Here is a 22,131-nt window from a genome sequence, read left to right on the forward strand (position 1 = left end):
ATCGAAACGAGATGTTGTGATTGATGTTTTTGATTGCTCAGGAATGATTGATGTCCAAGAGTACGACTTCTGGAGGAGATATTTTGATATATTTATACTTCTTCGAAACAAATGCCAAGTCGTCTTCCTAGTCTAATTACCTAAGAGTTAATGTATGAGCTACTCGATCTATGTTTAGGCCCCCAGCGCTGAATGCAAGTATAGCATCCGCTAATATTGTAGGTGAGGAGGTTCAAGGTGCCTACAGTATACGGCACTGATGCCTATGACATCTGGAAGTTTAGTCAGATTGGGGGCCTCAATTAACCGTATGAGGCAATCACTTCATACACATGTGCCTTCTGTGGGTCTAAATGCGGCCGATCCCTGCTGCTTGGCGGCTTGGACTCATAAATTTTTTCTCAACCGAGCTGATTATTATATTCTGTACCCAGTCATACGACTAGTTGCCATGATCTACAGAGGGGAACCTAGCCTTGTGTCGGGCTTGGTATATCGAAGTACGCAACGAGCACCAACTTTTTTGCCTCCGCGCAATATGGGAATACTACGACTATCAAGATCTTCGAGCCATTCAGTTCTATAAATGCAGCGAGGATGTTACCAGGGACGCCTAGCTACGGCATTACGTCGCTCTGGAACCCTCAAACCTGTCTTCTCTAGACAAGTGGGTCTCGGTCTGAAGGGAGGACGTGAAGGCAAGCTGAAAGATTCATCTCGAGCAGTAGATCCCTTTCGAGCTACATACCATATCAGTCCAAGCGACTTCCTTGGAAAACCCTCGTATGCTGGTTGCCTGAGATGAGCTGGGTCAAGAAGAGCAAATGGCCGCAAACAGGCGGCCTATCTTCGAAAGTAAGAAGGCACTGTAAGAAAAGGCATGGCTGGCCTTGCTTGCAACATGCAACCTCATTAAGGGTGTGAGACACCTTGTGCAACGAATACGACCCAATGCACTTCCTTAGGATATTCGACGGCTGCATATCATGGGAACTAAACAGGGAGACGAACAGGTCGATTAGTCGCCGCTGAGCGAAGTCAGATTCGCGAATCGTCTTGGCGTGTTTCATGGGCATGTCGGCTGTGAACACGTACTTGGGCACTAGATGATGCAGCTGTTGCTCTGGCCTAAATCCGTTTGATATTGAAACGTGCGACACCGATCTTGCAGAGTTCCAAGACGGCGATGGCTGGATTTTGCATTACAATGGCATGCAAGATCCGTTAACTAGCTCCGAGAGCTCAAAGCTGTACTACCGGAACGTGGCCGAGTCGATGAATTTGGGCCGTCTGCGTTGGATAAGTTTTATCGCTTCTTCACGACAAGTGGAATGTCATTTTGCGCATTAGGCACGGGGCCATCCGCTATAGGCCAAGGTATTGGCACATATGTGAGCAGTAATGCGGAAGAGAGTGTATATATGGCGATGGTGAAACAGTAGTAGAAGATACTGCACCAGAGACAGCCTATATTTACGTGTTGTGACATAGTATGAGGCCAGGTACAGCGAATGAAGAAAAAATCGTGAGATAAACTGGAATTAGAGGTTCCAGCGACTGGTTAAGCTCAAGGGACATATGTATACCACACTTGGTGATTCAATCCCTGGAACAATTTCCAGAGTCCTACCTAGCAACTAACAGCCCAGATCTCGATGTGGTTAAAAGGCTGCTAAGATCGACCTCATGTACAGTAGTAGGATTTTGATTTCGGCTTTTGGGTCTTCATATGGCTTCATAGTACCAAGGTACCATCGGCCTCCCAATACAATCATCCCTGTAGGTCTTGCGAATGGGTTGTGTCACCATTTACTCACTTACGGCAAGATGGTGCCAAGACAAATCACGATTCAAGACGATTGGTGAACCCCCACAGAAGTAATCTCATCGATATGGTGTTAAGCCATAGGACACTATGAAAGATATGATGTTGCAGCCTAGTGCCAATTCAATAGTAGAAATTTACGTCCTCTATCACTTAAAATAGAAGTGAGACACACTGAAGTGTACCACAGTTCTATTTACACGAAGTTCTTCCGAGTCCAGGAAGGGTATGTGGAGATCGGCCAGTTCCGCTTTCTACCCGACTTCTTCAGGTCAGATCGAATTGAGTTTGAATGTTTCAAAAATGCTCTGAAGCGAACCCTAGATCGGCATCACGGCACACCGAATGTGTCAACGGTGGGCCTAAGTTGCGTGGCAGGGTTACCATCGCTTGTACAATTGTAGTCAGGCAGCAAGAAGTAGAGACAGGATGCAATATATAATGGAAGTCTTTCCCGCTCTAGTTGAATCTATCAATCCGAAATCTACCAGTGATCCTTCAATATGAAGCTTAACTTGGGCCTTCACCTTTTTGCGCTAAGTATCAGCACCAACCAAGTCCTCGCATCTCTATCGCAATGGCTCTACACAAGCGAAATCAACGACGAGGCTCTCACTCTCCTAGAGCGTCCCGAAATCCACGGCATCCAAAACCTCTACACGTGGAAATCTCTCGAGCCCCAAAAAGGTCAATACGACTTCTCCGCCATAGCACACGACCTCAACCTCACCCGCTCCAAGGGCAAGAACCTCTGGGTCCAGATCCAGGATCGCAGCTTCAGTCTTGAGTTCGATCCTGTCCCGCGCTACCTTCACAAACCAATTTACAACAACGGCAGCGTGCCCCAATGCGATGGGGATGACTGCGATAGCAACTTCGTGGCTGGGGGTTGGGCCGCGGCGCAATGGAATCCTCATGTCCGCGATCGATTCCAGCGTCTACTGAAAGCTTTAGCGGATAGATTCGACGGACAAGTCTACGGGTTCAATCTCCCCGAGACATCCATCGAAGTCCAGTCCAACAACACCGTCTCGGAATATACATGCCAAGGCTATTTCGAGGGAACGCTCGACAACGCGGGCTACCTAGCCAGCGTATTCAACCACTCTTACGCCGTGCAATACGTCAATTTCTGGCCGTGCGGTTGGGGAAATGCCCGCAACTACATGTCCACTTCGTTCAGTTTCTTTGCGGATCATGGCGTCGGCATCGGCGGGCCGGATAATATCCCCTTCAAGACGACTATGGAGAACAATGCGTACCCCTATATGTCTAAATATAGGCATAGGGTGCCGATTAATGTTGTTGCCGTGCAGGAGCCCGACCTGGCGGCGATTAATCCGAACACGAGCAAGCCGTTTACAAAAGAGGAGTTTATGGGGTTTGCAGAGAAGGAGCTGGGATCGCAGATTTTGTTTTGGGCTCTTTCTGCGCCGTGGTTGCATCAGTAAATTGGGCAGGAGATGCATGTTCTATATATGTATAATTAGATCGTTCGTTGACTTTTACCATCTGTGAAGCTGTTTGGGTGTATTATAGTATCGATTTGAAGCATATCATCTTTGCTGATAAATGTCCTTGACTGATTTACTCTGCTCAAGTTATCCCATGACGCCATGCTAAGAATGAAAATGCTAAATATGCTAACAAAGACCAACGCCGAGCCCCAATCTCAATGCAAAATGTCGACAGACCATCACCACAAATCATCCACCGCTTAATGCTCCTCACAGAACAACCGGAGCAACTCATCGATACAAGTCATAGCCTTCTCCTTATGCAAAACCGCAGGCGCAGACCCTGGAACAGCAGACAGCGGTTCCTTCAAGAACTTGCGCAGTGCAAAAGCAGCCGCTTTATATGTGGCATGATACATAGCCTTGAACTCATCGTCATCTGCCGAGACGGCTGGAGCGGGAGTTTCGGCGCGCATGCTCTCCGCCGGAGCGTCCAGTTCGGGATCTGCTACGCCCAAAGCTGGTTTGGTCGAGGCAGCTCGCATGGACGCACGATGAAAGCCGTAGAGCCGCATGCAAGTCAATATGGTGCGGGTGATGAGGTTTTTGTTCTCGGCGATGATAGTCTCTGGGTCCTTTGGCGGCGAGCCGGGGGAGGAGAGCAAGGGCTTCTCTTCCGCAGATAACGACGAGGATTGCAATTGTATTTGTTGCGAGCCGCGGCGGGCATTGTGTTCGAGGAAAGGATTCGGGGTTGATGCGCGTTTCTGTGGATCTGCGTTGACTCCGGGTGTTGCTCGTGCGCCTCGAACACTACCTGGACGATGCAGTCCCGCCCCGATAGACATGGATCGGGATCTATGGGCGGCGATGCGGTCCAAGGGTGGTCCGTTTTCATCTGGCTCGCGCTTTATGCGGAGGGACTGCAGGTTCTGTGATGACGAGGAAAGCGGGCGCGCGTGTGCCATCAGCTGGGAGACTCCCTCGCCGCCCTTCTGCCGTACTCGACGATGGTGTTGTGCCGCAACCTCGAATAGACTGGCGACCCGCTTGCGTTTCGGGCTGGGCGAGCTGATATCGGGCAGAAACTCCGCGCAACGGGCATGTTGATGTTGTTCCTCATCGGTACTGGGTGGTGGAGATGGGAAGGCTTCCACCTGCGTGAGAAGCGATGTAGATAGCGGAGCCGCATAGACCCTCAGCTCGTGCGGGCTGATTGAAGGTGTAGGGGCGTCCACCTCGGATGGTGATGAGTGCGGCGGGGTAGGTGGACGCGCACAAGTGGATGCGCCAGACAACACGCCGTAGATCAAGAGGTCTGAAGTGACCGCGCCGGAAGTTTTCTTGGTTACGGTGCCCTCGACGCTGACCAGCAGGCCGACAGGGCATTGGAGGGACCGGTGGAGGTCCAATTCGTCATCGTTCAACCAGATCGCGCTGGTCAGTTTGCTCTGGAGCCATCGTGATGATTCCGCGTTGGACGTGTGAAGCTCGAGGTTGGGGCCTATTCGCGCGTGAAGTGGGATAAGGACGGGATTCACGAAGCTCTGAAGACTCAGTTTGGCCTCCTTGGAGATGTCGGATTGCCAGTGAGAGGTCGGGTCGACCAAGCGAATCCCTAATGATGGTCAGCGAGGAACACGGGTGAGACGCGTTGGGTGATTTACCTTCCAGCTGGAGGTCGGGATTTAAGGCGATCGATCCGGACCAGGCGTTCATTGTTGGTGAATTGCAGCATTCACATATTCAGTTGGGCGTGTCAATAATAATCCCCGGCCGCGTTCTGATCGACGCGATGGACAGCACGTCACACGTGACTAGTTATAACCCGACGACAATAATGTAGATACTGAAAACAGGCTTACAATGAACAATAATCGCATCCAGTGGTCCTAGATTCCCCAGTGCCACTCTATATGTCCGCCATGTTATAGTACACGTAGAGAATCACGGCCAAATCGGGCGCTGCGGCCATCGAGAAACAGGGGCCGATGCTGAATCCGTCCCCGACCCCTCGTACAAAAGCAGGTCGAGCATCCATCGCAATCAGAAAGCGAATCATAAGAAAAAAGAGAAACAATATCATAGTTGTAAAAGCATATCCCTTGCGACCAGCAGGCATCGTCAAGCCCCGCGGAATTTCCCCAACCCCAAGATCGAACATCTCCCGATCAGAATTCCTCCTCTTCCTTGAAAAACATCGAAAAGCTGATAATGGTGCCGTAGATCAGCAATCCTCCGAGAATCGACATGATCATGGCTGGGATTTCAATTGCGCCGCTGTGCGCCAGGACGGCGGGGAGTGCTGCGAGAGAAGGTGTTAGCAAAAGATGCGAGAGGACAACAATTCAACAACGGCAGTCAGGACAGTATAGTAGGAAATAGTACATCCACCCAGGGATTTCAAAACGGGCCAAGTTCGAGGACGCCGCAAGAGTGCAAAAGGAAAACAGACGCAGGCAGCAACTCACCAATACCCGTCAAGACCAGAAATCCGGTCATGAACCGCCCAAAGTCCATAGCCGAGTTACTCGAGCTATCCATGAAATCATCTGGGTTTGCGCATCGTGCGCAGATCCAGTTCGGCAGGGGCGCAATCACATAAATGGCGACGACCAGCAGCGGCCAGTACTTGTGCCAGAGGGCGGAGGAGAGGATGACGAGGAGAAACCCGATAGCGAGGACCTGCATATTATCAGGATGGGTTCTCAAGTAGTCATAATATGGTTGTTGCTCTGTGTGTACATACGAACGAAAGCGCGATGATAGTCTTGAGTCCAGCCGCCATGATTGCGGAGACACGTAGGCTGGCCGATGGTCCAAAAAATGGGGGTGCTGCGGATGCTGAACAGGCTAGACGGTATAAGGAGGAACACAGGGAATGCTATGCCCCCATTGGCAGGAATCCGGGGGAGAGAAATAGAGAGTGGGAAAGACCACGATGGTTGTGACGTTGGCTGACAACTAAACGGGGTCACTGGGTCTTGGTGCCTGAGGCGGCCACAGCTCGCTCACCGCGTCACGTTGACTGCCTGCAGCTCTCCCAGCTCATCGTCCCGTTTATCCTCTTCCTTGTCCTGCCTGCTGCCCATCACTTGTCCATTGACCCCGTCTACGCATCTCTTTCGCCATGTTCCGCAACAACTACGACAATGATGCCGTCACCTTGTAAGCCACTCCCCATGATCATTCCCCTGCTCGGATCCATCCCAGCTGCTAATTCAGGCACAGCTCTCCACAGGGCCGGATATTCCAGGTGGAGTATGCACAGGAAGCCGTGAAGCAAGGATCCGTGGTAGTTGGCCTGGTGAATAAGACACACTCCGTGCTGGTCGGTCTGAAGGTGGGATATACTTGATCACTTCTTCCATCCCATCCTCGGACAGCTGACTGACCACATCAACAGCGCAACGCAGAAGAACTCTCCTCCTACCAGAAAAAAATCATCGAGATCGACTCGCACATGGCGGTGGCCATTGCCGGGCTCGCCTCAGATGCGCGCGTGCTCTCCAACTTCATGAAGCAGCAATCCCTCAGCTCGAAGATGACCTACGGCCGCCCTATCCCGCTGGACCGTATCGTCAACCAGATTGGCGACCGCGCGCAGACCAACACGCAGCAATACGGGAAACGGCCGTACGGCGTCGGACTCCTGGTCGCCGGCGTGGACGCGGCCGGCCCGCACCTGTTCGAGTTCCAGCCTTCGGGCCTGACGCACGAGATGCAGGCGTGTGCGATTGGGGCACGCTCGCAGATGGCTCGTACGTATCTTGAGCGGAATCTGGACAAGTTCACCGATTGTTCTCGTGATGAGCTTGTTACCCATGGCCTGCGGGCGCTCAAGGAGACCCTCTCCCAGGATAAGGAGCTCACGATGGATAATACCTCGGTCGGGGTGGTGGGGCTGGGTCCGAACGGGAAGACGGAGACCTTCAAGCTGTACGAGGGTCAGGATGCGGTGCCGCTGCTGGAGGCGCTGGAGCAGGCCGACTCGGCTGGCGCGGGCGAGGGCGAGTCGATGGAGGTTGATTCATGATTGCGTGTATTGTTTATTGGGTTAATAATTTGCGATAGACATGAAGAAAGGTGTCTTGATCGTTGATTTATTCGTAGCGTTTCTAACCTATCTACATATCTACTCCTGCCCCCAGTTCAGCTGCATCCGCCCACTACTCACCCGATACTCCAACAGCTTCGGCCACACCTCCTCCGCACAGCGCGCCTCAGCCAGGATCTCGCCATTGTCCGCACTGATAAACCCCTGCGCAACGGCATTGCGCACCCAGGCTAGCAGGCCATCCCAGTACCCGTTGATATTCAATAACACCACGCCCACCTTATGGATGCCCAGCTGGTTCCACGTCGTCATCTCCATCACCTCCTCGATGGTCCCAAACCCGCCCGCCAGCGAGACAAACCCAGACCCGGGCCCGCCCTCCAGCACCATGGTGGCCATCGTGCGCTTGCGCGTGTGCATGTCCGGCACAATGGTGGTCACGCCGTACTCGGACTCCGGAATGCCATTGTCCAACGTGTCATCCGACACCACGCGCTCAGCCGCTTTGCCCTCGCCCGAAGCCTCCGGTTGTGGGGGGCCATGAACATCCCCGGTCCTGGCCCCGTTCTTCTTGTTGGCTACCTTCACCAGCGCCCGCGGGATCACGCCGTGCACTGCTTTCGGGCCCGAGAGCGAGACCAGCGTCCGGGCTACCTCGCCCATCAGCCCGGTCGTTCCGCCGCCGTAGACTAGTCGCACGTTGTGCTTGTGGAACTCTTGGGCCAGTGCGCGCGCGGCTGCCATGTGTGTGGGACTATTGCCGGGGCTCGAGCCGCAGCTGTGGTTGTTTCGTTAGCAGGCTAGATTATGAGGATACGTGGGGTATGGTGGGCTACTCACAATACGCAGACGACGGCTGGCTTGTCTTGAGAAGAGGGGGCAGGCATTTTGGTAAGAGGGTTGTTGTAGGTAGAATGCGATACAGGAAGAAGGTCTTTCTCTCGGTCTATGCCAGGGAGGGTGTGAGTCATGAGACAAAAGGAAAGCGGAAGGGAAGAGGCAAGGCTGTGATATGCGATAAGATAAGAACCCACCAGCCGCCGTGTGGTCGAGGCGCGGATATTGACTGGACAGGGATCGTATAGACTCGTATAGATGGACTCCACTGCTCTTGAAAGACAAAACAAAAGGGGTATCATACACGAATCATGAGTTGGCAGCAGCCTTGCTCTTCTTCTTCTTCCCCTTATGCTCCGCCGAGCTTGGCGGCGAACTGCTTTTATCCGACGCTTTCCCCGGCGTTTCCACGCGCACCTGCGGCGTCGACACTCGCCCGGGCGGCCCACCAGATGGGGTATTTGTCCCCGTGGTCGTCGCACCTGGGATTTTGTTGGATGCTGGCTTGGCCGGTCCCGCCGTGCGATCCGTCTCGCCGCCATTCCGCGACAGGATGAACGAGCCCGGCTCGCCCGCTAGCGGATTCTCGTCCATGTATTCGTCGCCGTACCGTGTAAGCAGGTTAATTGCCTCTGCTAGACTCCGTGTGTCCTGGTAGCTGGAGCTGGTGGTCGAGACGCCCAGGCCCGCCTTGGCGGCTGCTTGTGAATCCGGGGCTTCGGGTATAGGAGTGGTTTCTTTACTTTGTTGGGAGGCCTGTTGGGCAGTCGCTGTTGTATCTGTAGCACGCGTGGGTGGCATATAGGTGTGACCGTAGGATGGGGTGAAAGTCGGCAGGGTGGAGGCAGTTTTCATAAGTCGCGATAGAGAAGTGACGGCCGAAAGCTGGGACGAATCAGCGGAGTAGTCATGACAAGAAAGAAAATAGCTTACAATTCGATTTCCCACGACGCTGGCGACCGAGGGCGCCATGTAGATACAGTCGCCGACAACAAAGTACGTCGACAGCACGGTCACCTCGTCGTCCATCCCACTTCGCTTCCGCCGATTTTGTTTCCGAATGACCCAAACATTCGACGGCTCGTGTGCAAAGCGCGTATCGGATTGCGCAGCCGCCTGCAATGGGTCGTAGGCGACGATGAACTCCAGCCCTTGCATGGTCTTCAAACGGTCCTCGAAGGCTTCGCGGGTCTCGACGAAGTGGCGGAAGGCGTCGTTGTAGTTGGCCTGGATGGCGAGCGAGGCATTGTTTGAGGTGGGGTCGAAGAAGGGGGATTCGGCAAAGTAGAAGAGGACTAGAGGGCGCTGTCAGTGCTGGCGGTTGGGTTCGGTGTGGTTGCCATGCTCACTGTTGTTGGAGTGCAGGAAGCCGCCCATCATCTGGACATGAGGCGGCGATCGCCAGAGAATTTCCTCCATGGAGGCATCTTGAGCCATTGTCTTATTAGAAGGATTGTATTGTAGGGAGGAAGAGGGGGAAGAGAAAGAGTTGGAGAGAGAGAGAGAGGTGATGCGGAGAAAGAATCATGTTTAGCTTGTTTGCAGATCTCGCTCTATGCTTCCCCAACACAACAACTATATTTTCTACCTATAAATTGTCTATATTCCACCGAGAAAGATGCCTAATTGAAATTGAAATACTTGAATGGCATCAGAGAGATGAGAAATTGATCACATTGTCTCTCGATACGGACATGGCAAACCGAGTGCTGTCCTTTCAACATGTTGGGCACAGCGAGACATGAGCTCTTTCTTGCCGGGGTTCTTCAATCAAGTTGGCTTAGAATCGCATCGAACCGCAAGCCCGGAAATGTCTGGTTCGAACGCTCTCCGAGGCACTGGTTGTGTCTTAGAGGCGGTCTTTCCTTCCCCGAGGGGAGTATTTGATTGTTTGAAACCGAAGATCGCGGCATGTTTTCCCGTCAGATTCATGGCGCGGCGAGCGACATGGCAGTTGAGGCAATGCTATCATCCCGGCAGATAGTGGCGTAAACAACCATGCCAAGACGGTGTAGCTTGTTCAGCAAATATTCAGCTACCCGTCTCAACAACGAAATAGGGGCCCTTCGTCTTGGACGCCGAGCCAAGGGCATCCCCATCCCAGGCATTGCCATCGGGTCGGTCGTTCTTTGCGATTTGCACGCGCTTCACTCTCTTCCGTCGCCCCGTCACTTGTTCCTGTGCCATGGCATCCTGGAGACGATCCAGCCCAATAGTTGTCTCCTTCACTGCCTCCGGGCTTTCATCGTAGATACTGCGCAGCGGTTCCACGCCAGTCGCGTCCACGCGCTGGATCTCTTTCACGAAGTGGATCTGCGACTCGAGGGTTTGGAGCATGGATCGCTCTTCTTCATCGCTGGCTGGCTGGGGAAGAGCCGATAGACGAAGAAGATGGTGGAGTTGCTTGGGGGTTATTGAGGGCGAGGAGGGTTGTGAGGCTCTGTCAGGCAGCAGGGAGCGGACAGACCAGCTGGGCTCAGCGAGGATCGACTCTAGATCTGCATTGCACTTAGAGGAGGAGAAACGAGAGGACGCTGTGTTCAGCCGACAGAGTGTCAACAATCGAGGACGAGCACTGGCCATCATGGTGGTGGTATATACAGTCGTAGTGATAACAGGAGTTGAATTCACTAATTACTTGGAGAAAACCGGCGGGTGTGCGTCACCGCCCTTGGACCCGCCTTGAGCTCATATCACCTTGGCTCTCCATCTACTATTATTGCCTCGATCACCAACTAACTCCCCTACCCCCAACATGACAGACCCTCGTGTTCTTCTGCAAAAAGTGAGTCGAAACGTCCAAAAGAGACAGCGACGATGGGCTGACCATACTCTCTGCCCAGGCCGACAAAGCGCTCTCCAGCGCCTCTGGTGGCTTTAGCCTGTTCGGCGGACGCACCGAGAAGTACGAGAATGCCGCGGACCTGTACACACAGGCAGCAAATGCCTTTCGAGTCCAGAAACTGAGTGAGACCCGAACTTCTCCCCGGTTCCTATCGTCCACAAAGGTTACTTATACTGACTGACTCATGATTCCGTTCAGACAAGGAAGCCGGTCTAGCTTTCGAGAAAGCCGCCTCCATCCAAGCCCAGAACCTCAACGAGCCCGATGACGCCGCAAACTCAAACCAGGAAGCCTTTAAAGTATACCGCAAGACAGAGCCTGTCGAGGCCGCGCGCGTGCTCTCCGCCGCCATCCAGCACTATGTTCTGCGGGGAAACCTGCGCCGTGCCGCGACGCAGCAGCAGCACTTGGCCGAGGTGTATGAGGTGGAACTGGGTGATACCAAGAAGGCGTTAGAGGCCTACGAACAAGCTGCGGACTGGTTTGAGAGTGATAATGCTGAGGCGTATGCATTGCCCCACCATCCCTCCCCGGAGCTAGTTTGAGGACGGAGAGGAACTAACATTTATTTTATATACAGACTTGCAAACAAGCACTACCTCAAGGTCGCCGATCTGGCTGCCCTGGAAGGGGACTATTACAAATCCATCAATCACTATGAGCGCGTGGGCAAGTCATCCGTCGGGAACAATCTAATGAGGTGGTCCGTGAAGGACTATTTCCTCAAGGCAGGCATCTGCCACCTCGCCACAAAAGTACATCTATTTCTACATTTCTTTTAGCGTCACACTGACCTCCTTTCTTCAGGATTTGGTCGAGTCAGGCCGTGCTCTCGAATCATACCGCGAGCTCGACCCGACCTTTGCTTCGACTAGAGAACACCAACTGCTCGTAGACCTGTTGGAAGCCGTTGAGAAGAATGACCAGGAGTCCTTCTCGGAGAAGCTGTACATGTTTGACCGGATGAGCACACTCGACCAGTGGAAGACGACTATGTTGCTGCGGGTGAAGAGCAATATCGAGGAGGCAGAGGAGGACTTTTCGTAGAGTGGCGGTTCTAGTGCTGGGCACGGAGTGTTCAAGATGCGTCGCAATTGAGCTTTTTTACCTTGTTTGGTTTTGATGATTTGCGCTAGGTACTTCTGGTCTGGAAACGAATGCAGATCAAGGAATCTCTCACACTTTATTCTGCTGGCATCCTTCTACTATACAGCAATGAGCGAATCGACCAAATACGTCTAGACTGGGCTCTAGGGTCTAGGGAAAAAATCGTAATTCATCGTTTCTATTTACCAGATGCTTTTCTTTTTGTAGACACAGTGCTTTGCAGATGGTCTCTCATCGCCTCATGTAGTCAATGGTATCATTTTCATCAGTTTCTTGCCATAAACAACCCGTCCACTTAGACAGCAACAGCATCCTCCAGCGCTTTCGCCTTGCGAGGGAAAACACGCTTGTACAAACTGATACCCACCGAGTCCTGCGGGTTGATCTTCGCATCGAAGGTAGCCTTGAAGTAACCGTGGGTACCAAGGCTCTCCTTGACGAAACCACTGCGGCCCCGACGGGTCCACAGCTGCAGAGCCTTGAACCAGTTGACGTCCTCGGAGTTGAAGAACATGTACCGAACCGTGACGACCTTCTTGTGGATCTTGTACGGGTGGCCCGTGAGGATGGCGCGCTTCGCAACCACACGGCCGTGGTCTGGTGCCACAACGGTTCCGGTACCGATCAGCTCCAGCTGATCCAGAGACAACAGATCCTGGGGGTTGGCGTCTGCCATGTCGAGGACCTCGGGGTCTTCGGGTTTCTTGCTCTTAAAAACGAGGACGGGCACTGCGCCCCAAGTCATGGGCCCGATCCAGGTTGCGATGGCGCTGCGGCCGGGGTGCAGGAAACGGTCAAACTTGTGCACATTGTTGGGTGTGTTGTCGCCGGCCGAGAAGATGGGGTTGACGACCAGTCGACGGGGGCCGACCTGCACAATCAATTCCTCCTTGGACTTGAGGGGCTGCTCGACGCTCCCGTTGAGAGTCATGTTGATGTTGACCACGGTGTGCTTGTGCTCGTGTCGGAGAAGGGAGAAGAGCGCCATTGGTTGCGGTTTGTTGCGAAGAGACGACGGCACTGACTTGAGATGCACATCCACGCGAATGCCCGGGTTGACGCCACCGATCAGAGTTTCACGAAGAATTCTGTTCTTGGCGCCCTTGTAGTCACCGAGCTGGAGCAATCGACGCCAGTCCTCCGGCTCAAACGGACGGTCTTCGGATAGTTCCCATGGGCTGATCTTGAGGTTTTTCAATCCCCGGAAGCGAGCCAGGCGCTCCCTCGCCAGCACGTTGGGGTGCAATTCAATCTCATCGGGGAATTCAAGGTCCTCATTGGCCTCGTTCCGGCGGCTGGCTCGATATTCCTCCAGCTGTTGGGCCTCGTCTTCAGGAGACGGGTCAAGGAACATCTCCGACTGTGGGTACTCGGACGGACCACCCTCGGTCATGGCGTCGTGGTTATCGGGGAACACACCATCTTCGGGTGCTCCGGCGGTATCCATCACCATCTCCTCGTCCTCGTCCTCCAAATCAGACCCAGAATCCGAGACATCGTCAAGGTACCATGCAGACTGGTAGTCGGAAGTACCCTTGGGTAACCGCTTCGGTCGGGCCGGGATATGTGATTCATCGTCCGAAAAGTAGTGGTGCTCGTCAAGCAAAACACCCTTTCGGTCGGTATCGGCCATTGATGGCATGTCGTCGTCCTCCATCTCGATTTCCTCTGGTGCAACCGTAGCCATATCATCCTGATCCGCCGTGGGGCCATCCAGGATCTTGGTGGTCTCGTTGCTGTCGACAGCCATGGCATCATCCCGCTTGTTCTTTGTGCTCGGTAGCGGTGCCGCCGTAATAGATTCAATCTGAAAATCGCCCCAGCCGGGGATATGCGCAATACGGTCTGCCTTCAGACCCTTGCCACGGACAATTCCTGTCACCACAACATCGTCCACCGTCTCCGAGTTCGTTTCTGGCCACTGGACTTGTTCGATAAACATCCAGCTACGCTCATCGCGCCAGCGGATGCCCTTGGGAGTTGCGGTGCAGAGAGAACGAATGATATTTGAGCATTCTTGTCTCGCATCAAGCGACATGACTTTCTCGACTGACGGGAAGAAGTGGTTGATGAAGGATTTCAAAGATGACGCCACCTGCGGCCTCTTCTTTGGCGGGTTCACTTTGTCGAGGCCCTGTACCACCGTCATAACATTGGAGATACCTTGGCTCTCAATTGACCGCAGCAATAGTTCTCCCTCCTCCTCGACCTCAACCTCAGCCGACAGCACCAAAACGACAAAATCAGCCATACGGCAGACATCCAAAGCGCTCAGCAAATCGTATTTGGCCGGAATATACAGCACACTCTGGCGGAAGCGATCGATTCGCACACGAGTCGGTCCATCCGGCGAGACATCAGCGGACACATCAACACTCTCGTTGACTGCACGAATGGCGGCGGCGATATCGATATCGGCGGACAGCGGCACGATAGCGACATGGCGGGGAGCACCATTCTGACCGGTGAAAATACTGGTTGCCTGGGCTTTCTCCTGGTGCTTCACCTGCTGCTTCTGGCGGGCCTGGTTGCGGCGATCGAGCTTCGACATGAGTTGCTGGTGGGGGGTTTTGCGAGTGCCCCGCTCTGCGTATTCGACTTTGCCTGTACGGTGTTAGGGTTAAAATTCAATTGGATAAAGAAAGTGATTGCTGCGTGTCTTACCCTTTGCCTTGTCCTTCAAAGCACTCTTGGAGGCATGCTTGGACTTGTAGGGTTTGTGAGACGCCTTGGTGGTCGAGCGGTGGTGATGCACCGTCTGGGTGGGCGCCATGTTGGCACCGCTAGACCCTTTGAAGCGAAACGGGAGAGAGTCCAGCTTGGTACTGGTCTCTACGAGTAACAGAAGAGAGAATGAGAATGAAGTATTATTATTGTGGGCATCAGCGAAAACAAAAAAAAAAAAAGGTGATCGATAAGAAAACAAAATTTCGGTGGAGGATAAGCGAGCGGTGAGCGCGGATCTTGGCACAATTTTTCTCTTTTAACTAAATCTCATCCAACCACTCTCTTCACCACTGCTCAAAATGGCCGATTCGTCCAAGGCCCTGGCGACGGCTGAAGACCGCGAGGCCAAACAGAGACTACTCGAAGCGCAGAACAAGTACGGACGAGGCAAAGGCATCACAGCCAAGAGCGCAAAGGGAAAGAAGCTGCACGCCAACCTCAAGGCCGTCGAATCCAAGCACAAAGACGCCGTTCTCAAGGCCAAAGATGCGGAGATCCTGCTCGAGCATGATCCCGGGTTCCTCGAGCCTGAGGGTGAGTTGGAGCGGACATACAATGTGCGACAGGATGAGATCCGCGACAGCGTGGGATTGGAAACCGCGAAGAAGGGCTTCGAGCTGAGGCTGAGCGATATGGGCCCCTATCGGATGGACTATACTCGGAACGGTCGCAATCTGCTGCTCGCCGGGCGGAAGGGCCATGTTGCAACGATGGACTGGCGGGACGGCAAACTGGGCTGCGAGCTCCAACTGAATGAGACTGTGCGGGATGCACGGTGGCTGCACAATAACCAGTTCTTTGCCGTGGCACAGAAGAAATATGTCTACATCTATGACCACAACGGCGTCGAGTTGCATTGTCTCAACAAGCATGTGGAGCCGCTTTTCTTGGAATTTCTCCCATATCACTTTCTGCTTGCCAGTGCGGTAGGTTTTTCGGTTTAGCTGTCACGAATCGATGCTAATTTTTTCTCACAGCAAATGAGTGGCTATCTCAAATATACCGATACCTCGATCGGCCAGACCGTCGCCGAGCTGCCTACCCGATTAGGCCGCCCGACCTCCCTCTGCCAGAACCCGTGGAATGCTATCCTGCATGTCGGACATCAAAACGGAACAGTGACACTGTGGTCACCCAATTCGCAGACTGCCCTTGTCAAGGCGCTCGTGCACCGTGGCCCCGTTCGGTCAATGGCAATCGATCGTCAGGGCCGGTATATGGTCTCGACCGGTCAGGATCAGAAGATGAGTGTCTGGGATATCCGAATGTACCGGGAGGTGCATTCGTATTCGTGCTACCAGCCCGGGGCATCTATTTCAATCAGTGACCGCGGTCTGACGGCAGTGGGCTGGGGCACGCAGGTGAGCGTGTGGCGCGGGCTCTTCGACGCGGCGCAGGCGGACCAAGGCAAAGTGCAGAGCCCATACATGGCTTGGGGTGGTGATGGCCAGCGCATCGAGAACCTGCGCTGGTGCCCCTTCGAAGACGTGTTGGGAGTGGCACACGACCAAGGATTCGCCAGTCTGATTGTTCCCGGCGCCGGCGAGCCCAACTTCGACTCGCTGGAAGCGAACCCATACGAGAACGTCAAGCAGCGCCAAGAGCACGAGGTGCACTCGTTGCTCACGAAGCTGCAGCCAGAGATGATCTCTCTCGACCCCAGCATCATCGGCAAACTCGACACAGTCAGCGACCAGAAGCGGCGCGAGCAGCGCAACCCGGACCAGCGGCCCGAGGACCCCATCGAGAAGCTCAAGAACCGTGGCCGCGGCCGCAACAGTGCGCTGCGCAAGTATCTGCGCAAGAAGGGCCGTGGCAATGTCATCGACGAGAAGCGGCTCAAGGCCGAGGCCCTGCGCAAGGAACATGCCGCGCGCTACAGGGAGAAGCAGAAGCAAGAGCGCGAGGATCTCGGTCCGGCTCTCGCTCGGTTTGCCAAGAAGGGCCCCTAGTTGTCACGCTCATGACTTGCATCTCGATATATACACTTGCATTCCTGGCGTTTTTGGTGCGTGCGAGGATTCGGAAAAGCAACCCTTTTGTTCATCATCTGTGTATCATCATGTATCACTTCTTCTCAGAACATATCCACGCATTAACAATAACCTAACTACTTATATCATCTACTCATCCACACTCCCCGACCCTCTCACCGCACCAGCCTTCCACCTCTTCAAACTCTCCTCATAAGCACCACTCCCCTTCCAAGCACTGAGTATCAAGTTAACAATATGCTCCAAACCCTTCCCCTCCTTAACAACCGCAAAAACAGTCGGACCCCCTCACGCATCTTACCCGCATCCCGCTCCATAACCCCCAGATCGGCACCAACCGCCTGCGCAAGGTCAATCTTGTTCACAACCAACAAGTCCGAGCCCGTAATCCCCGGCCCGCCCTTTCGCGGCACCTTGTCGCCGCCCGCTACGTCGATGACATAGATGATGAAATCGGCTAACTCGCGCGAGTAGTTGGCCGCGAGGTTGTCGCCGCCGGACTCGATGAGGAGGAGGTCTGTGGTAAATTGGCGTTGGAGCGTTTGTAGCGCGAGTAGGTTGGCGCTGATGTCTTCGCGCACTGCTGCGTGCGGGCACCCGCCTGTCTCGATGGCCCGGATGCGCTTGGGTGCGAGGGCTTTGTGGCGCGTTAGGAATTCGGCATCCTCGCTGTTTCGGTGCGGTTAGTCTACAGATCATATGGAGTGTGGCGTGAGAGAATATGTCTTACCGAGTGAAAATATCGTTCGTAACAGCTGCGATGTTATACTCATCGCGCAGAGCGTGACACAGCGCTAGCATTAGAGCCGTCTTGCCCGATCCGACGGGTCTGTTGATATGCAATCACTCATTCAGTCCACGGTCCTGCACCCCGCGAGCGAGAAGCAATGGAATACAGATACGCACCCTCCAATTCCAATAGTGAAAGCCCGATCCTTCCAGTCCCGGCCCTCGATCAGAGGCATCTCGCGGTTGGCGTATGAGCCCGGTCCGTCGAGAATCTCGTGCGAGTGGCCGTGGCCGTCGAGGGGGTCGTGGGAGTGGCTTAGGCCGGTGTCGTGGGAGTGTGAGTGTGCCATAGTACCTAGGTAGGTGTTTAGATATTCGGTTGTTGATATGGCGAGGAGGAATCAATGATCAAGTCAGCCGTTGAAGAGACAAAAGTAGGAGAGGCAGTGGAGCGAGGGGGGGTATTATTGATAACTGATAACGCTGGAATGCCGAGCGGCCGCACTATTTTGGCCGATGGCCGAGGCCGACGGAGCTGGCCGATGATTTACAAGAACTACAAGTACGATGGACTCAACGGCAACACGTATATGTGGTGGATTCGTCAAAATAATGCGGAGGACAGAGAGGTGTAAGCGGAGCGCAATTCATCAGGCACTCCGCTGAAACCACACCGGCACATCACAAGACGTAGCTCCAGAGGGGAAAAACCCCCCATCAAGACTAGAAGCCCGACGCCCGACAGTTCCATCGCCAATCAACCAACACGGATATCAAGAAGTTTGACCGTCAAAGAGAACAAGAAGAAAACAAATGACAGCGCTATCACACGAACCGCGAAGATAGTCAAAACAAAAAACCACAATAAAGATCAAAGTCGTCAAATCCCGAGCAGAAACAGAGAAATCACGCATGCACCAATGTGAGATGATGACAGATCCCGGGCCAACCAAAATAAACGCTGAAAAGGGAGATAGAGTACAACATTAGGGTCGGAGTCGATCCAGTTGCTGAGGCCGGACGCCATAGAAGGAAGCAATTGAACCCTCATATCGACTGGCAATATAGTATCGTCGTCAGGATAAGCCGAAAATGGGAAAACAGGAGATCTTTCAATGGGCCGTCATTGCCAAAAAACGCAAAAAGGGTCGAGGGGGGATAACCTCGCCCGGATATCCAAATCCAAATCGTACGCCAAACCCCTTGACACGATGAACAGAAATGACAGAAAACCATGCAACATCAACATCACGCGACTTGTCCTTTTTGTCGCTTGGGAACTCGAGGACTAGGCTTAATCTTGCCGGAACCGGGGCCAGTACCGTTGACCTCGTTCCCGCCAGCGTCCTCACCTTCCATCTTGACGGTACTCGCGCGGCGACGTTTGTTACCACCGACATTAGGGCTGTTGCCCACACCCACTGGAGAAGGTTGCATAGGCGGCTGCATCCCCGGAGGACCAGCCATTTGACTCTGAGCCGGGCTAGCATGTCCCGAACCGACCATGTGAGGAGAACCTTGGGCACCAGGAAGACCAAGATGCGCCATAGCGGGGGACGCAAACTGCGTTGGAGTATTCATATTTGGACCGCGCATATTAGGCCCAGGCTGCATTCCTGGGTTCATAGGACCCGGTATGAATCCGGCGTTAGGATTGTGTGTTTGGAGCGTATTGACGAGATTCCGGAGAGCTTCGGGGGGAGACATCTGGGGGTTCGATTGCGAGAACTGGAAGAGCATTTGCATCTGAGAGATCGTCTCGGCCACCTCCAAAAAGCCCATTACCGGAGTAGGGACGCCATTGGCAGTCACCATGGACTCTGGTAGCGATGGTGGGACTTGCTGAGCGCCCTTCTGAGTGCGCTTAGCATTCTTGGGGACTTTGGGGCTGTTCCTCAAGTCATTCTCCAATGCTTGCACCTGGCTCCGGGGGATGAATTCATTGTGACTGGTAACAATAATATCAAGCATCTCAATCTTGTTGTTCACATCGAAATGTGCACGCAGCGTCCCATTGGTGAAGAGCTGGCAATCATTGGCAAACCAGTAGATAAATGAGGTTCGAGGACTCTCCACTATGTGGCCGCCGTTGGGTGAATCCCGCTCACGGGCACCTTCGACCACCATCTGAATGTGACGGATTCCACTCGTAAATTGGGTCAGATAGTATCGCGCCAGGGCTGGCGTCGCGATTTCAAACTGTTTTGATCCAGCCTGAGGATTGAACACACCCTGTCGCAAGACGCCACCCGGAGAATAGAATCGATCGACAAACGATTGCCAATACATGAGATCGTGAGTTTCGCCACGACTCTGGAAGCTGCTCAGATGTTCCGCAAACATGTTGAGATATAAAATGGTTGCACCCTTCATGCTCATCCGTTGCTGCTGCTGCTGCTGCATCATCATAGCATTGGCGTTTTGTTGCTGCGCCTTCAGTTGGGCCTCCTGTGCAGTCATCGCTTGCTGATTCGGCGGGCCGGAGTGTTGGACCTGCTGGCCCTGACCACCTTGTTGGGGTTGTTGCTGCGCACCAGGCTGCGGCTGTCCTTGCTGGGGAGTGGGCAGCTGCTGCGTCGGCGGGTTTGGAGTAGCCTGGGCTTGTGGGGGGCCTCCTGCCGACTGCGGTGGTGGTTGGCTAGACGGCGGTTGAGGAGTTTGGTGTGGCTGGGGAGTGCCGTTATTTGGTGGCAGGCCATGCTGTGATTGAGGAGTGCCGACCTGTCCCTCGTGCATGTTCGGGGGTTGTGCCGAGCCGCGCTGCTGTGGCGTGTTCCGACCCGGCTGGTTACCCTGTTGGGCTTGCTGGGCTTGCTGGGCTTGGTGTGCTTGGTGTGCTTGCTGCGCCTGCGCCTGCTGGATCGCAAAAAGCTGCTGTTGCTGCTGGATGTTCTGTGGCTGGCCATGAGGCATCTGCTGCTGCATGTGCATCATATTGATGGGCCGCATCCCCGGATTTTGCTGCATCGCAGCCATTTGAGCTGCGGATAGCCCTTGGCTTAGCCCTTGGGTACCATTTGGTAGGCCGCCATGTCCCTGCTGCTGCTGTTGTTGCTGCTGTTGCTGTTGCTGTTGCTGCTGTTGCTGCTGGTACATCAAACGTTGGCGCATGAACTGCTGCTGTTGGTGCTGCTGTAGCAACTGCGGGTTGTTTGCAACTGAAGGTTGGGACGAGTAGTTAGTATGCGATCAGACGAAAATACGGGGGCAGGGAGGGAAACAAGAAAGCGATCGCGGCGGCAGCCAATCGCACTAGCGAGGCAGAAGGCGGCCGATGGGTAAGTACTCACAATTTTGGGGGAAGCCCTGCTGCTGGAACAAGTGCGCTTGCGCGGGGTTCAGATGGGAGAGAGCGTGAGCGTTGGGCACGGGGCCGCCAGCGGTGCCGCCCGTAGGCATTCCACCCATCATGGGGCCCGCCTGGCTAACCTGAGGGCCGCCTGGGGCAGAAACACCAGGATGCATCTGTTGCACCATTCCAGGCCCGGGGTGTCCGGCGTTGGGATGTTGCGCGGCCATTGGATGACCTGGGGGCAGCCCGTGCTGCGGCATGCCTTGGTGGGCGGGAAACGGTTGCGCCATCATCATTGCTGAGCGACGAAGTCACCACCGCGGGGAGACTTCGAGGAAATCGCGTTGGCGATGGGGAGCGACGAGGCGTGGAACCTCGCGAACGCGCCCGGGGGTGGGAAGACAACCGCTTTTAGCGTCGGGGCGGAGGGCCAAGACACAGGCAGAGCGACTCAGGCCGGGAGTAGACGCGAAGGCTGAAGCATCGATCGGGTCTCAGCCTGTCCTAGTCACTCTGACCCTCTCACCTCGATGAAGGCGAGGACTTTTTTCCGACTCCTGGTGGTGGTTGGGGGAAGAGTCAGTGGGGAGGTGAGAGAGATAAGAGGGAGCTGGCTCTCGGGGGGAAGGAGCCAGAACGGGGCGGATGTTAGGGGAAAGACGGTGGAGGGGCTGGGGGGGACGGGGGAGGCCTGGGTTCGATACTCACCACTCTTTGAGTGAAAATAGCGAGTCGAAAGAGTCGAATGGGAATGGGGTTAGGGGACGAGGGAAGAGAAAGAGAGAGAGAGTCGCGATCGGCCTGGGTGGAAGGATGATCGCCCTGGTGGGAGCGAAAGAGCGAGACTGGGGAACCGGGCAGCCGTGGAGAGAATGAACCGAGGGAGCCGGACACCACCACAATAATGGAATCGATCAGGGATAGAGATAATCGATCTCCTGTCGAGATAGATACTCACTCACTCCCAGTCTGTGAGGCTTTTTAATCCCTTTTCCTCTCCCGATTCCAAATCCATACGGCGCTAGTCCCCGATGGATCACGTAATGGATCACGTGATCCAGAAGACTTTGCCGGTGCTTTTTTTATTTTCTCTCTCGCTTTCTTTCTCTTTTCCTTTCACCTCTTCTCCCTCCCATCGGACGGTTGATCTGGGGAGGATGTGACTTAATGCTGTGATGATGTCTTACGCTCATGCCTCTCGCCACCACTAACACCCTGGTCAGGCTACCCTGACAGCTCACCATCCTTCTGTAAGTCCCAA

General features: G+C 54.2%; 13 protein-coding genes across 13 annotated transcripts; 4 read left to right on the plus strand and 9 right to left on the minus strand.

Moving 5' to 3' along the window:
• Window positions 1–2,328: 2,328 nt before the first annotated feature.
• Window positions 2,329–3,276, plus strand: N7510_006310 (uncharacterized protein; the record flags this gene model as incomplete). Its single annotated transcript, XM_056978236.1, has 1 exon — window positions 2,329–3,276. The coding sequence occupies one exon, from the start codon at window positions 2,329–2,331 to the stop codon at window positions 3,274–3,276; it is 948 nt and encodes a 315-aa protein (XP_056834268.1).
• A 266-nt stretch (window positions 3,277–3,542) lies between these two features.
• N7510_006311 (uncharacterized protein) lies at window positions 3,543–5,001 on the minus strand (the record flags this gene model as incomplete). The annotated part of the gene is made up of 2 exons (XM_056978237.1): window positions 3,543–4,900; window positions 4,950–5,001. 2 exons carry the CDS (start codon window positions 4,999–5,001, stop codon window positions 3,543–3,545), a joined length of 1,410 nt encoding a protein of 469 aa, XP_056834269.1.
• Window positions 5,002–5,453: 452 nt separating this feature from the next.
• On the minus strand, window positions 5,454–6,070 carry N7510_006312 (Vps55 family protein; the record flags this gene model as incomplete). Its single annotated transcript, XM_056978238.1, has 3 exons — window positions 5,454–5,587; window positions 5,754–5,967; window positions 6,032–6,070. The coding sequence occupies 3 exons, from the start codon at window positions 6,068–6,070 to the stop codon at window positions 5,454–5,456; spliced, it is 387 nt and encodes a 128-aa protein (XP_056834270.1).
• Window positions 6,071–6,412: 342 nt separating this feature from the next.
• Window positions 6,413–7,318, plus strand: pre5 (proteasome core particle subunit alpha 6; the record flags this gene model as incomplete). The annotated part of the gene is made up of 3 exons (XM_056978239.1): window positions 6,413–6,450; window positions 6,514–6,625; window positions 6,689–7,318. The coding sequence occupies 3 exons, from the start codon at window positions 6,413–6,415 to the stop codon at window positions 7,316–7,318; spliced, it is 780 nt and encodes a 259-aa protein (XP_056834271.1).
• Window positions 7,319–7,417: 99 nt separating this feature from the next.
• On the minus strand, window positions 7,418–8,226 carry N7510_006314 (LOG family protein; the record flags this gene model as incomplete). Its single annotated transcript, XM_056978240.1, has 2 exons — window positions 7,418–8,117; window positions 8,180–8,226. 2 exons carry the CDS (start codon window positions 8,224–8,226, stop codon window positions 7,418–7,420), a joined length of 747 nt encoding a protein of 248 aa, XP_056834272.1.
• A 259-nt stretch (window positions 8,227–8,485) lies between these two features.
• med6 (mediator complex subunit MED6) lies at window positions 8,486–9,613 on the minus strand (the record flags this gene model as incomplete). The annotated part of the gene is made up of 3 exons (XM_056978241.1): window positions 8,486–9,061; window positions 9,110–9,471; window positions 9,526–9,613. 3 exons carry the CDS (start codon window positions 9,611–9,613, stop codon window positions 8,486–8,488), a joined length of 1,026 nt encoding a protein of 341 aa, XP_056834273.1.
• A 594-nt stretch (window positions 9,614–10,207) lies between these two features.
• On the minus strand, window positions 10,208–10,762 carry N7510_006316 (Asp-tRNA(Asn)/Glu-tRNA(Gln) amidotransferase subunit GatC; the record flags this gene model as incomplete). The annotated part of the gene is made up of 1 exon (XM_056978242.1): window positions 10,208–10,762. One exon carries the CDS (start codon window positions 10,760–10,762, stop codon window positions 10,208–10,210), a length of 555 nt encoding a protein of 184 aa, XP_056834274.1.
• A 169-nt stretch (window positions 10,763–10,931) lies between these two features.
• sec17 (alpha-soluble NSF attachment protein SEC17) lies at window positions 10,932–12,068 on the plus strand (the record flags this gene model as incomplete). Its single annotated transcript, XM_056978243.1, has 5 exons — window positions 10,932–10,961; window positions 11,020–11,143; window positions 11,220–11,526; window positions 11,602–11,776; window positions 11,829–12,068. 5 exons carry the CDS (start codon window positions 10,932–10,934, stop codon window positions 12,066–12,068), a joined length of 876 nt encoding a protein of 291 aa, XP_056834275.1.
• Window positions 12,069–12,423: 355 nt separating this feature from the next.
• On the minus strand, window positions 12,424–14,901 carry N7510_006318 (small subunit rRNA maturation protein TSR1; the record flags this gene model as incomplete). The annotated part of the gene is made up of 2 exons (XM_056978244.1): window positions 12,424–14,732; window positions 14,793–14,901. 2 exons carry the CDS (start codon window positions 14,899–14,901, stop codon window positions 12,424–12,426), a joined length of 2,418 nt encoding a protein of 805 aa, XP_056834276.1.
• A 253-nt stretch (window positions 14,902–15,154) lies between these two features.
• On the plus strand, window positions 15,155–16,807 carry N7510_006319 (WDR46/Utp7 family protein; the record flags this gene model as incomplete). The annotated part of the gene is made up of 2 exons (XM_056978245.1): window positions 15,155–15,781; window positions 15,833–16,807. The coding sequence occupies 2 exons, from the start codon at window positions 15,155–15,157 to the stop codon at window positions 16,805–16,807; spliced, it is 1,602 nt and encodes a 533-aa protein (XP_056834277.1).
• Window positions 16,808–16,978: 171 nt separating this feature from the next.
• Window positions 16,979–17,928, minus strand: N7510_006320 (urease accessory protein UreG; the record flags this gene model as incomplete). The annotated part of the gene is given in 4 exon segments (XM_056978246.1): window positions 16,979–17,136; window positions 17,151–17,514; window positions 17,603–17,678; window positions 17,756–17,928. 4 exon segments carry the CDS (start codon window positions 17,926–17,928, stop codon window positions 16,979–16,981), a joined length of 771 nt encoding a protein of 256 aa, XP_056834278.1.
• Window positions 17,929–18,826: 898 nt separating this feature from the next.
• On the minus strand, window positions 18,827–20,689 carry N7510_006321 (LIM domain-binding protein; the record flags this gene model as incomplete). Its single annotated transcript, XM_056978247.1, has 1 exon — window positions 18,827–20,689. One exon carries the CDS (start codon window positions 20,687–20,689, stop codon window positions 18,827–18,829), a length of 1,863 nt encoding a protein of 620 aa, XP_056834279.1.
• Window positions 20,690–20,830: 141 nt separating this feature from the next.
• Window positions 20,831–21,166, minus strand: N7510_006322 (uncharacterized protein; the record flags this gene model as incomplete). Its single annotated transcript, XM_056978248.1, has 1 exon — window positions 20,831–21,166. One exon carries the CDS (start codon window positions 21,164–21,166, stop codon window positions 20,831–20,833), a length of 336 nt encoding a protein of 111 aa, XP_056834280.1.
• Between the last annotated feature and the right edge of the window lie 965 nt (window positions 21,167–22,131).

The sequence above is a fragment of the Penicillium lagena genome (assembly GCF_028827675.1).
Source record: "Penicillium lagena strain IBT 129212 chromosome Unknown utg000003l_segment0_segment0, whole genome shotgun sequence".
Taxonomy (NCBI): domain Eukaryota; kingdom Fungi; phylum Ascomycota; class Eurotiomycetes; order Eurotiales; family Aspergillaceae; genus Penicillium; species Penicillium lagena.